The sequence below is a fragment of the Hipposideros armiger genome, unplaced genomic scaffold (assembly GCF_001890085.2).
Source record: "Hipposideros armiger isolate ML-2016 unplaced genomic scaffold, ASM189008v1 scaffold_98, whole genome shotgun sequence".
Taxonomy (NCBI): domain Eukaryota; kingdom Metazoa; phylum Chordata; class Mammalia; order Chiroptera; family Hipposideridae; genus Hipposideros; species Hipposideros armiger.
In genome coordinates, this window is record NW_017731448.1 from 3619775 (window position 1) to 3637053 (window position 17279).

The following is a 17279-nucleotide window of genomic DNA, read 5'->3' on the forward strand; positions in this document are numbered from 1 at the left end:
TGAAGAACTGAACAGTTATTTCCACTGGGATTTAATTCCAACATAAACTCACTAGAAAGATATATCTTTAACAACACCAAAGAATTTGGCAGAACTTTCTACCAGCCAGTCCTCTGATGATACTTAGAATTGCGTTTTTAATCACTTGGCAGTCACAGGGGACATATTTACACATGGTGCTCTCTTAAGTCCTAGAGATTTGCCCCCTAAATGGCATTTTCCTGATTTGAAGAAGTTTATAATCTAAAACAAAACACGAAAGAGACCAACAGTGGCCTTAACAATGTGTATACAACAAGCAAAGTCTGATGGACAAATAAATGTCCTGCAAATACATGAACCATTATTTATAAGAGAGAGGCAGATACTGCTGTGATTAATTAGACAAATCCATCTAAAAGTGTTACTTCTGTCACTGAAATTTTGTATCAATCACTGGCACTAAGTCCTTGGCATGAAAAAGGGTGTTCCAGACCATTTTGAAAGGTTTGGGAAACCCTTGCTGTAGAGGCTAAAGTCACAAAGCACGGAAGTGAATAATCATATAAATAACATGTCCAAAGATTAACACTGTGATGTTTTAATCAGTAAAAACCCACTTGACAGCTTACAGACAGCTGCCCTGCCTAAGTTTTACAGTTCACCTACTTTGCTTTGACAGTTTTCTTCCTCTTTTTCTGAACGTATCAGAAATACATCTAAAATACAGCATGATACATCTGACACCTGAGGGCACAGGAGGAGCAGGCATGGTCCTGTCTTTCTGATGTTTCCTGACCAGCAGAAGGCAGAGCCTGGAACAGTATTAGAATTTTGGGAGGAGCAAGCAATTCTGTCACTGCTAAGTTAGGATAACTCAAGAACAAGTGGCCCTTTGTGACTTGCTTGGTTTCAGGCTGGACTGCGAGTGCATCTACAGTTAAGTCTGAAGTTTTCTTCCAGATTCTCTATCTGACAGAACAAGATTTGACTGGTCTACAAGTGTGTTAGGCCTGAGGCCGCGTGCTGGGAGAAGGGCCAGCTAGAGTCTGCTCACAGGTAACGTGACACCAATGAGGGCAAGCTCGGCCTTCAGGGTTTATGGCTGTTAAGATTAAAGGAACTTCTTTTGCTTGTAACTCGGGTTGCTGGTGTCCTGCCTTACCCTCATTTCCCAGCAGGGAAAAAAAATTCTAGTGAAAAGGGCCCGATCATTTACCTTCCTGTTGAATTCCTAATAAGAAATTTAAGAAACTACAAAGAGGGTTGAGAAAAGTAATGCATCTGCTGATGTGAAAAACACAAAGACAAGATAAATTCATCTCCATTCTCTACCTACCTACCTTCCCTCCCACCTCCTTTACCTCAAATTCCCTTCTGCTTAATATACAGAAGTGGAGTCTTTAAATTCTGGTTGAAAATCTTTATTAAGCCAAATAATTTAGATATACTGATGGAAAAACAGATTTTGCATAAAAATGGATTAATGTGAACTGACTCATCTTCCACTTAGTAATTTTTATGCACATCCAGTGAGGAAGACAAGAAAATGCAAATTCCCATGTGAGGAGGACAGAAGTGCCTGAGGGCAGAAGCTCTCCAGGAGGGAGCAGGGAAGCTTGCCAGCTCACGCTGGGGACTGGTGACCTTGAGATTACCATCCTGCAGCCTCTCCCTTGATTCAAGGTCTAGGTGGGAGGTCACAGAGCAGAAGCCAGCACAGGCTCAGCGGGACAGGCCACAACTGCTCCAGCAGGGGCCGTGACCCTCACGAGAGGTGAGGAAGCTCCAACTGTGGGACCACATAACGCCCTGTCCCACCTGGGACAGTGCTGACAGCCGGGGGCTGAGATGCCAGGTGTCAACTGGGCCAGTGCAAAGGTCACAGGGCCTCCTCCTGCTTGCTCTGGGGTCCCAAAATAATCAACCCAAGGGGAGCGGGGAGGCCGGACATGCCCTGCAGCGCCCAGGCTGAGTGCTGAGACTCAAAGCTGCATGTGTGTTTACAGGCTGAGGAGTCTGTTTTCCTTTCTCCAATCCCCTAATTGCTCAGTCAGTATCTTATCTACCAGAAAGCCCAGGGAACATTTTCCCCAAAGTAACTCAGTAGAGAAACACAAATGGCCACGCAATAGCACCATGTAAAATAAGGTGTGTGGTGTTCATTCTCCAGCTCGAGCGCCTGCAGAGCCGTCCCGTCCCAGCATCTACACAGAGACCTAAATTCACCTTCTGCCCAGGTGCCTAGGACACCCAGAGGAGACAAGCAACTTCCTTCCCAGGGAGACTGGCTGCAGACACAGCAGGTGTGGAGGAGTATTCACACTTCACTTCCGCTAGCATTGCACGCTAGGTAGGGACAGAGTCCCGACTCCAAACTAATCCTTGTGGCTGGGTACAAGTGTGTCTAGTGAGGAGCTCGGGCTGGAACCTGGCTGCCTGGTCAGCCACCTCCCGGCAGGAAAACCGTGGGCGGGTGGGCACTGCGTGTCCCTGCACCTCTGTCTCCTGTCTGTGAGATGGGATCCCAATAAAACTATTCACAGAACCGACTGAAAAACAGTGCCTAGGACACTATTACCACCATTGACATCTGAGGAAGCAGCTTATGCTTAGATGTTCACATGTGATAAGTGCTTTAAATAAATGGATTTGGGAAAATGTTGCCCATTTACCTGCAATTACCACATTCTATAAAAAGATGCATCTTGACTCAAAAATAAATAACAATAGAACTGAGACATGTAGTTATTGTCAAAAGCCACACCAAAAAAAACAGACTTTTTAAAAAAAATATCAACAGTCATGGTACATTAACCTTGGCAATTTCCTTCTCCCGGGACTGACTATAAATAATTTAAGGAACTAAAAGGCATTGAAAAGTCGGAAAGCTCTTCTGCCTAAGAGTTTTCAGCAGTTTTCCCGGCCCCCTTGTCACACGCCCCTCAACCCTAGGGCACCTCCTTGCACCTGAGCATTCTTGGGTTCCTGCTTAGCCTACTTCCATCTGTGGAAAGAGGCAAATCAGGATACAATTAGAAATGAAAACAGATGAACCAAAAAGTCACCTGACGAGAGCGAATTTTTTTTGGAAGAGCTCACACCTCCTCTCACTAAAATGGGGGCAACAAAACTTTAATAACCCCAGAAGTGCTCCCTTTCTGACGTCTTTTCACTTGACACCCCTCTGTGGTCTGAAGCCTCTCCACTAGTGTAAGAATTCCTTTTCTCCGGCCTTGAAGGGAGAAGCCGGGGAGGAATTACAGGCAGCTTTGCCAGCTGAACGTGAGCTTGCTCATGACCCCTGGATCTGGCGGAGACCCCACGATGCGCTGGTTTAGTGCCCAGAGGGCAAGGGCAGCTGGCTCCCGCATCCAGGCCCCCACCTGCCTCTGGGAAGTCTGTAACTTACGGAGGAGGTGCTCTCTACCCCTGCAAAGCCACCTGGCTCAGGCCTGAGGCCAGAAGGCACAGACAGACCACCTCTGCCTCCATCCTCATCTGCCACCTCCGGTCTCTCTAATACAACGACTGTCTCTCATTTTAATAGTGGATCAAGAACAAACAGGATTTCCCCACTCTGCCCAGACACGTGGTGACCACTGAAATGAACAGCTAGCTGTGCCGTGCAGAAAGATGCTGGCCTTGGTACAGACACTGTCTGCGGCTGTCACACCCTCAGCCTGCTCCAGTGAAGGCAGAACTCATTCGAAACTAACTTTTTAATGGGATGAGAAACCTCACTAAGTTTTCCTTCTTCGTTTTCTGCAAAAGCCAGCCCAGATGGTTCTGTGAAAGCTCACAACATGACATCAGTCACTGCAATGTCACCACCTCAAAACCTCAGAACAGGACAGGTGGGTGCTATTGTTTTTTTTTTTTTAGATTTTATTGGGGAATTGGGGAAGGGGAACAGACAAGTTGCTGTCTAGTTCTTCAGTCTAGTTGTGGAGGACGTTGTTTCACTGGCCCATGTTGGTATTATCATTGCACTCTTCCCAGGTGAGGCAGATCAGTCGCCAGCCACTGGATGGCCACTCATGGCGGCTCATGGCAGCTCATGCCAGCTGCCAGCCACTCACGGTAGCTTATGGCAGCCCACTGCAGCCTAGGCCATTGCCGGCAACTCACGGCAGCCCAGCTCCAGGTCGAGCTGTTGTTCACCACATTACCTGTAGAGGGCAGTGTCACTGGCCCCCATGTGGGATCCAAACCGCAGCCCTGCTGCTCAGAGCTGGCGTCCCAAGCCAGCTCTTAACCAGTGCGCCACTCGGCTGGCCCCAGGTGGGTGCTCTTATAGTAAATAACTTCTAAGGGCCCCGATGGCTCTAAATACTCAATTATTCACTTTACGGTAAAACAATATGGCTTTTGAATCAATTTCTCTAATTCTTTCAGCTACTAAAATAAAAGCCCAGGCAAAGCAGGCCCCAGCCTTAGACGAGCGTGCCAGCTGGTCTGCAGGGGCTGTGCTGTGTGTGTGACGTGCATGTTTGAAATCACCGTCCTGTTTAACAACCGGCACACTGTACCCAGCGCCCGGCTCCGGACATCACCACCAGGCTTACTGTGAGGATAACCTCCCTTGCTTTTCTTGATAGCTGTGCCATTATGAGTCTATTGCTACACAACAGTTTCATTTGCTTGTCCGTGAGCTTCACCTGAGTGGAATTATGCCACACACATTCTCTCGTGATGTGCCCAGTGCAGGTGGCTAACGCATGTCATGTGCGCCCGACCTATGCAGTGCTCCATTCTCCGACTGTGCCATGGACGTGTTCCCTGACATCTGCTCTGGCCCCTATGTTTGCTGTCATAAAGTGATGCTGCCGTGAGCGTGCGCCAGAACACACTCCCAGCCTCTCCAGGCCTAGGGATGTGCCTGCGGGAGACACGGCTGGGTCAGTTTACACACGTTTTTCAAGCTGAAGAGGAAACGCCCATTTGTTTTCCCGGTGGCTGTACTCCACATCCTCTCTAAAGCTTGGATTGTCTGTCAGCTACGTCTATGTGTTTTTTGTTTTAAGAAGCAACCATTTGGTGGCTTTCACCAAAATGAGTTGAAGAAGAAACAAAAACAAGAATATTAATGGGAGAGGTTAGTTTGAAATTAATTTGGGTTCTAACCTCTCTGAGTTAACAGAAGAGCAAAGCAGGTTTTCACGTGTCATCCTGAAAGTCTGAGGCTGAAAGAACAGGATACCCCAGGTGTTTCCCCATCTATTTCTATCTCAAACAAATTCCTCTAATAGTTCCTCCCATTTAAGATTCCTTAGGAGGAACTGCCAAAAAGGAACTGCTGTGGAGACCCACACAGAAACTCTGGCTCCAGCCTCCGAGTGGCCTGTGTTCCAAAACTACGTTAGTAAATCCACTGTTACTGGATCTCAGGAATGGATTTCCCCACAGAAATCATGCGCTAGATGGGTCTTAGGGTCTCAGGGGTTCCCACGAAAGCCTACTTAACACAAATAACCCATCTACGCTACTGGCGTGGGCTAGGGCAGGCATGGAGGGGGGAGTGAAGACCCCAAATACAATCCTTGCTGCCCTTCTCCAGGGACGATGGGGCCCAGGCAAACGGCAGGGAGACGGCCTGGCCTTCACCACCCTCCTGCCCCAGGCTCCATCCACGTGGGCCACCAGACTCTAACACAGGAGCAGCTCTTGATAGGTTTTGTGGGTTCTTCCTGTCATCCATCCTACCCATATACTATCTAGCTATCTAATATGGGTACTTACCATATTAAAAATTAAAACCGAGAAAATTTCAAAGATTCATCTCTTTAAAAAAATAATAAATCTGTTATATGTCAACAATACTACTTTCTATTTAAAATAGCTGTATTTTCTCCAAATCAGAAGTTTGGCACTGTTTTGTACTTTGGAGACTGGCTTGAATGTCTGGCTTCATAGAACACATCAATTTTCTGACATCTGTTGCGATGTCACATGCCATGTAGCCAGGAGAAAGCACCATTATACACTTTGGAAAGAATGGGAGAAAAAGCTAAGGCTATACAGCAGGTCCTCAAATAACATCGTTTCATCACGACAATAATGAGATGCCTTAGGGAAGCATCTCACCACTGGAGTCCACTTGAACTCACAGAGCCCCTGGAAAGTTCTTGGGGAGCCCAAGGGATCCTGGAACCACACCTGGGGAACCACCGCCCTAAAGCAATGCCCTTCAAATGCTTTCGCTCAAGAATCCCATTAGCGAAGAACTTTGCTACACACCCCCAAACACAAGTTGTAAAGGTACTTCTGAACTAGTCTATTGCATACCCCCAAATAGACATTTGAAACTAAGCTATAAATAAATCTCTGTAAAAGCTGTGGATACTCTCTTCCACACTCAACGCTCAGGAGACCACAGCGCACACGCACCCTCAGGCAGAGGCAGCGCTGGACCCAGCACTTCCGTTTCTTCAGCAAAGTTCCTCGGAGCCATCACTGGACCCGGGGAGACGACGGGGAAATGTGCGTCAGTGAGCAGCCATCGTGCTGATGGAGAGGGTGTTTCCTTGATCAAATGAATGGCTACTCGTCATTCCAGGGCCAGGCTCCCCAGTGAGGGCAATGGCGGCCGTGTATATGGCTGAACCCCAAGGCCAGGGGCCCTAAGTGTGCAGGCCAGGCTTGCAGGAGCCTGCCAGGGGTCAGCTGCCCTGCTCTGCGCCTGTGCCCACCCGACCCCACTGCACCCCACCCCGCCGTGAGCCTGGCGGAAGTGGAGAATGCTCACAGCTGACCAAGTGCAGAGCCTTCGTCCCTCTGCTCCCCGGCAGCGTACCAGGGACTGTGCCTCGTGGTTTACAAAATAACATAAAAACCGACGCTGGCGCATACACAGGCAGCCCAGTGTCAGCGGAGTAATTCAGACCTGGAAAGGGCAGTTTTACAGGAAAGTTCAGGAACGGTGTAATTGTTTCTTGAATTCTCCTGTCCTCTGCTGCTCTTCCTGTGGGAGGTGGCAGCAGAAAGCGAAGGGTGCCCCTTGAGAGCTGCACCTTGGAATAGGCCCTACATCAAGGACAGAGGTGCGTCCCTCGGTGACAGTGACACAGATGGGGCCACCTAGGGAACCCAAGCAGCAGTGGGCTAGTGACGAATATGCGAATCTGTTGACGTTCAAGAGAAGGTGGGCTGAGGGCAGGCAGTGCAGTGAGGAGCGGGCTCTGGGTGGGCAGCGGCGGGGGAGGCAGGGACAAAGGACAAGATGGAGAATGACCACAAACGGAAAGGCAATTAGGTCTGTCCACAGACATGATGGAAAAGCAATGGCCCTGACATACTGAAAATGTCTCCAAAGAGTCTTGCACAGAAGACGCTTAATTTTTAATGAGACAAAATCTTGAGCAAGACACAAAATTACCACAACTGAGCATGCAGTCAGAAACTGACCTTTTCCTTTTGTAAACAAGTATAAACAAAGCCAAACTGGCATTTATTTTTATTTCAGCGCCCTATTTTACAGGGTCTGGTTAAGGCTAAAGACACAACGGCTTGGGAAGCACATCTCTTAAAGGTGGGCTCCCTTCAGGATCCTGTGCTAAGGCCTCACTGTCACCTCACAAGTTGGTCGAGTGGGATCAAGTGCCTGGTGGGCCATCCCCATAAATAACACCATGTACGCAGTGAACAGAGGCACCAGCTGCTGTGGCTGCACCCAAACCCCCGGTCTCCTCAGTCCTCGACCTCCGCGCACCCTCTCCACTGACTGTCACCTCTTACTTCACCAAGAAAAGCCAGGCTGTGGGATACTAGGTCACTTGATTTTCTTCCCTTCCACATCCAAACACCTGTACTGTGAACTTCTCTTCTGATCTTAGAGAAGAAACAGGCAGTCTTTTCTCGAATAAACTCGCTCTGAAGCCATGGCTTCTGCTGGCACGTGCTGCATCTATTAACCAGGCCACGCCCACCCCTCACACCTTCCCCCTGCAGATGGATGCCAAGCCCGTGGCCCACTGCAGGGACAGTCCACGCTGGAAGGATTCAACAAGGTGACAAATGTAAAGCACTCAAAGCTGCTCGGCAATGGCGCTCTGTAAATGTCAGCTCAATAAATAAAAGGCCACCACACCTCTGTTCCCAGCCACCAAGTCCTGAGCCCGTACTGTCCACAGGAAGGAAGTGAGGTCTTCTCAGAGAGGCCATCCCTGCCTGGGGTGCAGCAAGGCTGCATGGTGGCCACTCAGAGGGAGGAACCGGACAAGCACGACAAGTGTGAAGACAGCTGCACTGATCTCCCATCACCTCGATCTCCCATCACCTCGATCTCCAAATTCTCCAAATAATAAGGCACTTTCAGAATGTGGGATTAAGGTGCTGTGAGTATTATTTATACAGGAGTTAAGCTGTCACCTTATGTGCAGCCCATAAATGCTGATCAAAGTCAGTACTGGCAGAGCTTAACAATGAATTCTCCAGAGGCACAGGGCCCCCCACAGCCAAGGAAACTTTGTAAGTCCCTGACTCTCACAGGTAGCAGCACCTACCCACTGCCGTGACATCACCCAGAAAGCCAGGCACACGACTGTGAACCTGCCTTAGTGTTCTAAGTCTCAGTGGCCAGGGACTCACACACCCAGGGACTCTTAATAACTGACAAGGGAATCACCAGGGTCACCTCAGGAGAAGGCTCCAAACCTAACCTTACCTTTAAAGAAAAAAAAATCACTGGGATCAGATGCAAAGCGGTCCCCTAGCCGGCTGTCTGTGTGGCAAACAGCCCGCCTCCTGAGTGCAGTTCCCTCCCGTGACAGCACCTTTTAGAAGCTGTGGGCAGATCTAATGAGCAAATGCAGGGAGGTGTTTCCCCCAGAGCTGAACAAACAGGGCACAGTCCCCTTCAGGGATGGCTATGGCGGGTCTGCTGCTCCGGCCCTCATCAACAGCACCGAGGAAGGCCCACGGAGGAAGGCAGGCCCAAAGGCAGCATGTGGGGCCGTTAGAAAGGATGCACCTTGATGAACACGCGGCTGAATGTGGGCAGCCTTCCCATGCAGCCTCTGAGTGCAGGCTCAGGTGAGCGGCTGTCAGAGCTCCCAGGAAAGCAGTGAAGGAAGGGAAAAGCCAAGCTCTGAGCATTCACCCTCTAATAAATAGGCAAGCGGTTGCTAGTGGCAACAGCGTGTCCACCCCCACCCCACCCCAGTTTTAAATTGATGTGCACACACAGCCCGCATGGCTCTCCACAACATACTATTCTGGTCACTTTTCTGCAAAAGCGTCACCCATGGAGCGCACGGGCACACGCATGGAGACACAGGTGTGCACACACAGTCTTGCGAGGAGCAGCGAGGTGCTGAGGGGAATGCAGTGAATTCCAAACGCACAGTCCTGCGCTGACAGAGCTGGCAGCAGAGGCTCCATGTGAAGACAGTGCCGGCACGCGGACCACGTGGCCGCGGGGAACGGGATTGCATCATCTCCTTTGTGCACAGAGCAACTGCTCCTGGTTCAAGCACCACGCAGGCTCGGAGGCTGTTTCTGCTGGTGACAATCGGCCCTATTTCTCCTTTGTGTCAAAAACAAAACATGTCCCAAAGACGATAAAAACCAAGCAGCGTGGATTCTCTACCAAACTCATAGTCATTGTTCCCCTGTGCTTTCTCAAGCACAGTTTCGTAACAGGACAATGCCTTACACTAGAAAGGGGAAAGAATAGGTCATTTTATGAACTAGGTAAGAAAACTGGCAGGACATTCATTCCAGATGTACTCGGGCTTTCCATTCCGTGAGGTGGCACGTTACTGATGACCACCGGGCTGCCGCCTTCTCTCCCACCGTAAGATGGAGCTGCTCTGGGCCAGCGTCAGGGAGCTGAGCCCACAAGTCTCTACACCAGCCCTTGAGTAGGGCTGTCACCTGGTCCCCAACTCTGTTCTGCTCATTTTAAAACGATTCTAGTAAACAAGGGAGCCAGTCGGCTCAGAATGACATTATCACTGAGAACCCCTCTCACAAAATGTGTCCTGCGAGCAATCGCCTGCCCTTTTCAGTCATGCTGAGCCTCATCCTCCGCCTTGCAACAAAGCATTGGTGTCCAGGGGTCTGTCCAGCTATTGACCTTGACACATGCTAATGAAACTTACACAAAGGACCCTACGAAGCATGAAGCACAGGAACACATTCTCCATCAGTAATTCCCTCCTCTAGCTCAGGAAGTTCAGCTGGTTTTCATAGTAATGATGAGGGTGTCCAGCTCAACACACCGTGGCCTTTGTAAATGGCCTTGGCCTGGAGTGATGGGCAGTCAGCGAAGACCAGCCCCCCACAGGTTCAGTGTCATCTGCTTCATGAGGACAAGGCCTCCCACCCCTGTGTTTAGTCAGGATGGCTCTGGAGCCCACACCGCAACTAAGTCAGAACCAATGTTCCATCTTCTCCCAAGTCCGCTTGTCTTGTCTGCACACTCCACTGCGTTCTTCAATGGAGAAGCCACACAGCCCCTCTGAGAGCACACAGGCCCGCCTGCAGAGCGCATGTGCTGGCGTGTGTGCACATGTGTGTGCACGTGTGTATGTCCTCTAAAAATTCTCCACTATATTCAGTGAATGTTCCAAAACAAGTTTCAAATGATCAAGAATTTCTTCAATGTAACTTCAATTTCTGAGTTACCTGTTAAGGACTTTAATTTTTTAATCTTAATAAGGTATGGAAGGGCTGTTCACTTAAAGGTAAAAATAACTAAATTGCACACTAAAAGTTTTCGTAATTCAGGCTGATCTTCCCCAGAATTCCAAGCCTTATGAACCCATACACCAAAACAATAGATTATAGCAGCGGAGTCCAAATCCCCAGCAGTGATAGTGACAGGGCACTCCCATTGCCTTGAACTTGGCTCAGGCTGAGGGCGGAAGGAGTAAGCGCCCCCGCATTCTAACAGGCCCCAGGGGCATCCGCGCGCGGCTTCCTGGTAGACACCCAGCCCTGGCGCAGGAAGGAAAGGGAGCACACATGCTGCTGGTGCGGGCAAAAGAACCAGAGAGAGGGCGGCCCGGAGGGCGGCCTGACAGGCACGGGGCCGGGAGGGGCAAGGGGTGCATCTCCGGGGGATCTGGAGGGGAGCTGTGCAAGGTCACTGGAGTGAGCCTCACCAGTGTCTGGGGACATTCCAGGAGGTGGGGATGGGGTGGGGAGGCATGTCTCTAAAGAACCCAAGAGACAGAAATATGCAGAAACAGGGAAATGGAGCACGCGAGAATGGTAGATAACAGCAGCTCCGGTGAAAAGAGATGTCACCCTTTCCTCTCCCCTGTCCCCATCCCCCACCTGGAGGGGCCAAAAGGAATAAGGGGTGAGAGGGGTGAGTGGAGGAGTGTATGGAGAGAGGAGAGCTGAAGGATCAATAGGCACTGCCCCTTCCCTGCAGCTGGTCTGCAGAATTGGGGGCAAGGGGAGAAGGGTTCTGCGTTGGCTCAACAGGGACATTTTGGTTAGACTGGTCCTGTCCCATAATGCCTAGAGCACGGCCTTTCTAGTACCCAGAGGAGGATGGCTACAGGGCCTGCCTGCCTGAGAAGCTGCTAAGAGGGGAGACAGTCCATTCCTGCTGTCACCCACCCACCTTCCAACGGTTGAGTGAAGTTGTGATGTGACTTTAAATTAAGGACAGACTTGCTACTTTAAAATACTGACAAAGATATTAAGTCCCAGGAGCACATGGATCTCCCCCCCCAGCCCTGAATGATACTGAAACTGAGAGTCCACACCTAGTTTAATGCCTAGTAAATCAAGTTTTAAATTTTAGAGAAATGAAGTATCAAAACTTTAGTTCTGTTGACCCTGTAATTAAGTTTTACTTTTCAATTTAAAAAAGGCCTTGTTTATTTTGAACTTTCACCTTCTGATTTAAATTGTTTCAAAGGGTAGAAGGAAACAATGTTTGTTACTGTTTATCAGATAAAAGAAATCGTTTAAGGTGAGAGGGGAAGCAAAATTTACAAGGATTTAAATAAATCAAGGGGCCGCATAATGAGAGATTTTTTCTCATTATATCATTAACTAAAAGTTACTTTCCTGAACGCTGAAGAGGCATTAATACACACTCTATCCTTAAGCAGTTTCAATCTTTACCTGCTCGGAATAGACACCATCTATTCAAAACTGAAAATAAACAGCGGTCTAATGCCTCAGCCTGTATCATTTCACTGAAATGGGAATCATTTCACGAAATGGGCTTTAGAAAGGTCAACCCACTGATTGAGCAAATAACCAAGGCCACCAGTTATACTGGACTCTGGAGCACTGGGCAGAAATATCAACCCCTGCGTGCCGGTCGCCCACTGTTCTCTCAGTGACGGCTGTGCGCGGGGAGAGGGCCGTACAGCCGGCTCCCGGTGCAGAGACGGCCTGGTGCTCGGCCACTGACCCGCATACAGAAGCTCTTCCCTGCCAAGGCATCGCCCATTTATGACAGTGGAATTGTCACCAGCTTGGTCCAACGTACACCATCATTAAGCAATGACAAGCACAGCTCTCAAGAAAACAAGATTTTTGTTAGCAGCTGCCTCAAAGACAATCTAAGCCTTTCTTTTCTTAATTCAAAAGTGGAGGCGGGCAGTGAAGAGACTGCAAGCCCTCCCTTGAATAAGAAGCGCTGTCGTTGCAGAAAAAGACTGAACCATTTAAAAATTGTACACTGATCCTATCACACACATTAAAACAGAATGTTCTAGTTGAAATAAGAGACTTCAGTGAAAGAAAGCCTCAGATTTCTGGGGTGTACTAATGTAGAAATTATGCCAGCATTTCAACAGGTGCAAATGAGCTTTCACAATAACCTAACTTAAGTACCCTGGACAAATGGATACACTAGAGTGGAGAGTGGCACTAAAGGTTGAGAACAGCAAGACAATTACGCAGAACACAAAGCGGGAACAATAGTCAAGGTGTTTTATCACAACAGTGCTATCTTTTCACTGACCCAAAAGATTCACAAGCTTTTTCAAACTTTGTCAGTAATAATTTAGCTTTTGTTGCAGGAAATTTGGACATGTAGCTCTCAATGTTAAAATCATGCACACCCTAAACCCTGTTCTAAGTTCACAGCTGCAGTGACTACAAGCTCCCTATAAGAGCCATACTCCACCTGAACCCACCAGGAATCTGTTGCTCCCTAAACTGATGACAAGAAGATAAAGAACAGAGATCCCGGGCCAGTGCTAAGATTCTGCTTCTTGCTACATGGGCTTCACCGGAGTGGGGGGAATCCCATTGGCCCATGAAAACTTCAAAAACAATGATTACTGCTTCTTTTCTCTAATATTGTTAATAGTATATAGTTCAGCAATATTATAAGGTAGATCAATTTCTAGGGCCTGGCCTAGAAGCCTAGTCACTAGTAATAATTCAACAGGCAAATACATTCTAGAATGTCAAGAACCAATTCAGAAAGGTTGGCCATGAGTTGCTTACAAGTATTCTATATATTACTGTGAAAACGCAACACCTCTGATAGCCTTAAATTAGAAAACATTGGTTCGTATACTCTCCACAGCTTCAGAGAGGCAGGTCAGCCTTTTCTGTGATGTGTGCCTCATTGAGGGCAGACACCGCTAATTCATATATCAGAACTATGAATTTCTATACTGAATGCTGTCGATTCAAAAGGAAATCACAACTTCAAAGTACCTTCTGGAATCTGGCAACTTCAAATACAAAATAACCCTCTTTATGAAAAATAGGTTATATTTTTTACGGTATTAGGATCTTACATGACAGAAACATGACCCCGTGTTACCAAAGCATTCTATCCAAAGATCTTAATATTGTCCCATGATGTTTTACTTTCCTTATTTTAACTAACAGACCGAAAGCATAAAATGATGAATCGACTCGCAATGGCTGAGCAACCAGCCCCCAGCCCGTGCAGGACCCAAGTGGTCCCTCCCTAAGAGAACCCTTCTGCCACCAGGGCCTGGCTGCATATGGCAGTGTTAGTGAACAGCAAGCGGAAAGCTCAGACGAGGCCTTTGCTATTCTAGAAAATATCCTCTAGTTGATGAATTAGGAAGCTCTAGGCTACTGACCTGCCCATCCTGAACACTGATCATACAAGACAAAAACTAATGAAAAATGTACACAATTAAGGGAAAAAACTGCCAGCATACAACAGTCAATGTCTTTTAATGCACCTCATTATTTTCATGGCACATGTTTTCCTTATAAAACGTATAAGCAAAGTAAATGCTGGGGAAAAACTAATTTGGCTTACATCCTGCTGAATAATTTTTGTTTAGCTCGAAACACTACCTTCATCGTAAGACAATGTTTTCTCATTATCATCTCCATTTGAGGTATATCTTTCCAAAAATCATTTTCTAACTCAAGAGATTCGCATAATAAAAGTGGCTATTATAACAGGTATAAGGAAACTTTTTAAAATCAAGCACCACAAACAGAAAAATCAACCAAGAACTCTGTAAGCTAGAAACAACTTGATGGGATGGGGAGAAAGTTTTCTAGTGTTAAGGAATATAACCTCAAATAAAAATTAAATGTAACTTTTTAAAAAACACTGCATTTCTAAAGTAAAGGCTGAATTTTGAGGGAAGATAAATCTGAATGAGGAGGAAAGGGGGAATGACAGCAGAGGCAGAACAGATACATAAACATCCGAAACACTAAAGAGATGGGAAGCCTGAAGAGTTATGGGGTGGGGGCGCCCCTAACTCTTCAATGGACACCCACCCACCCCAGCTTCTACTGAGCCCCTTGGCTGGGGGTAGAGGAAACAGACTCCATCCAACACACACTGACTCACTCATGTGGCCAAGGGTGGGGGAGGAACGGGGGAGGGCTAGCTCATCACTGTGTGTCTGCTCTGAAAGTCCCCTTGGCTGGAACTTAGACAAGGTGATTCAAGGTTCACCTATAATTCACCTTCCCAAGTAGAGAGGGAATTTAGAGGATGGAGACAGTGTTTCCCATTTCTGGTTTCATCTCCAGCAGTAACACACTGTATGGTTAACTACTTTCAAAAAGTAGTTAAAAAGGCCCCATGTTATTACCTTTTTCTCATCATAATCACTTGTGAAAGAATGTGGATATAAAACTAGAAACCCCTCTAAGCCTGGCAGATAACACTTAATATTCTTCCTGTGAGGATTCCCCAAAGGAAACAGTGTATCACCTTTGATAATATTTTTAATCATAAAAATTGACAAGACTTCAAATTTATTTAAGATTGTCTCCTATGTGTTTTATGTTTAACGATTTTTCTTTGGAGAAATATGCAAGTTGATAAAAGATAAGGATGTAGCATATCTTTATTATATAAATGATACATATATTCACATTCTAAGGACACATTAATATAATGGAGAAAGGAACTTCTTATCAGTCAGCTGAAAACATCAAATAGCATATGGATAAGACTCCAGGAGTTAAGACCAGACTGCTTGGATTCCAAAGTTGCCTCTGCTATTTAGGAGCTGTGTGGCCTTGGATAAGTCACTTAGCTTCTCTGTACCTCAGTTTCCACATCCGTAAAACACTATGTCCACCTTGTAGTCTGTAGTGAGGATTAGAGTTAACACAAGTCAAGGTTTAAACCAATGCCTGGCACGTGCTAAGTACCATAAATGACCATGGTAGTGCTGGTGGTGGTGATTTAGAATGCTGTTGAAATAATATAATTTACTTTTAATTGTAGTAAAAACTAGAGCAGTCAAATATATTGAATTGCTACCAAAAAATGTTACAAGCTTCCCATGAAATATAAGCTGTCCCACGTTTGGCACTGATGGGCTGCACTGCTGATATAACTGGCATATCTGAACGTGTAAAACTAGAAGCAAACTATAGACAGTGTCTAGGGTAAGGGTGAAGAAACAGAAACCTAAAGTGAGCAAATGCATATCTGAGTTGTTACTGCTTTGCCTTCTTCAAATTGTGCTATTCAGAAAGAAATTAAATGTAAAGAATGCTAAAATCAGAGATTTAGGGCTGGAAATTTCTCTATGTCCACAACAATATGAAATATCAGCCTATAATGGGAATCGAATTTCAATTAAATAAAAGTTCTAAAAACTTTTTTAAAGTACATAATCTTAAGTAGGGACCAGCAGCTGATTCTATTGTATCTTCTCCTTCCCAGTCTGCTCCTGTGGCACCTGATAAAGAAAATCCTCATCGAGTACCTGGTTTTACGATGTACAGATTTTATGATCATACTAAACAATTACTAAAAGATTACAAATCTTCTGCCTACTCCATAATTTCCACCTGGTTTCCCTAAATCGGTATCATTTAATTCCCTATTATAAGGCAAATTTATGATGTTCAAAGGATAATTACACATTGGATTTGAATATGTATGAGACAGCCCCACCCAGCCCCAAAGGCCTACATTTGAAGTTAAAATGAAAGAAAGGTTATTTGGAAAATATTATTCTTTGAATAAAACCCTCAACTGATTTAGGGATCTTTACCAAAAATAAACTCAGTAGGAAAAAAAAAACACCTTAATTTTGACACTGATAAATAAAAAGAATCAAAGTAGAATTTTCATATCTTTCAATGTATTAAAATGCGTTGCTATTTCCCTGAAAAAAAAAAAACTATTTTAATCACTCAGACACTCTAGGGACCCAAGAGCTACTCTTAAAAGCTTCTGTTTCACAATGCATGAGAAAATAATATACATTTCAAGCCTTTACCATATTATAATCCAAAATGGGTTTTGCTAACAGCTTTAATGAAGAAATCCCATCTTGATTATAGAAACAAAAAAGAAAATAGGGAAATCCAAGTTTAATATCCTTTCAAATGCAAACCAATTGGTAGCTTTGCAGAATTTTGTCAGATATTGGTAATTGGGGTCTTGTTTTGTATGATTTAGAACTTTTTGCCTTCCGTGAAATAAAAGTGGTTTTCTCTCATGTCTGAGAGTGTATGAAAAGCCCCCTCCCCCAGGGAAGGCATGCAGCCGCCTCCTGTATGTCAGAAGCATGCAGCAGACAAGCCAAGCCCACTCACTGCAGCTGAAAGGGTTTTGGAAAATGTCTGGCTAGTTAACAGATGCTTGGCTTGGGTTTCCTCCCAAATATGTTTTTAATGCTGATAATGCTTAAATGCAACTGTTCACAGCAAGGGAAAGAGTGAGGGGAATGACAATCTGCTGTTATGTAAAAGGGTAGTGGGGGGCGTGTAGCCTCAGGATAACAGCTTAGCTAAAATTTTACAGTGATTTTTACATCCAAAATACATCAGTCCTTCCCAATCTTCTTGTCATAAGAACTCTTTTTTCTTCATTTATCCCTACTGCAAAGCTCATGATTTGAGCC

At 46.2% G+C, this 17279-nt stretch overlaps 2 protein-coding genes across 2 annotated transcripts in view; both read right to left on the reverse strand.

Moving 5' to 3' along the window:
* TRIO (trio Rho guanine nucleotide exchange factor) overlaps positions 1–17279 on the reverse strand; it is a 322427-nt gene that overhangs the window by 230074 nt on the left and 75074 nt on the right. The window lies entirely within an intron of this gene.
* Positions 15453–17279, reverse strand: part of LOC109384663 (collagen alpha-1(III) chain-like) — a 103461-nt gene continuing 101634 nt past the window's right edge. The window contains exon 4 of the mRNA XM_019646194.1: positions 15453–15505. Coding sequence (XP_019501739.1) covers positions 15465–15505 — 41 coding nt within the window. The 3' untranslated portion in view covers positions 15453–15464. The remainder of the gene's footprint in view (positions 15506–17279) is intronic.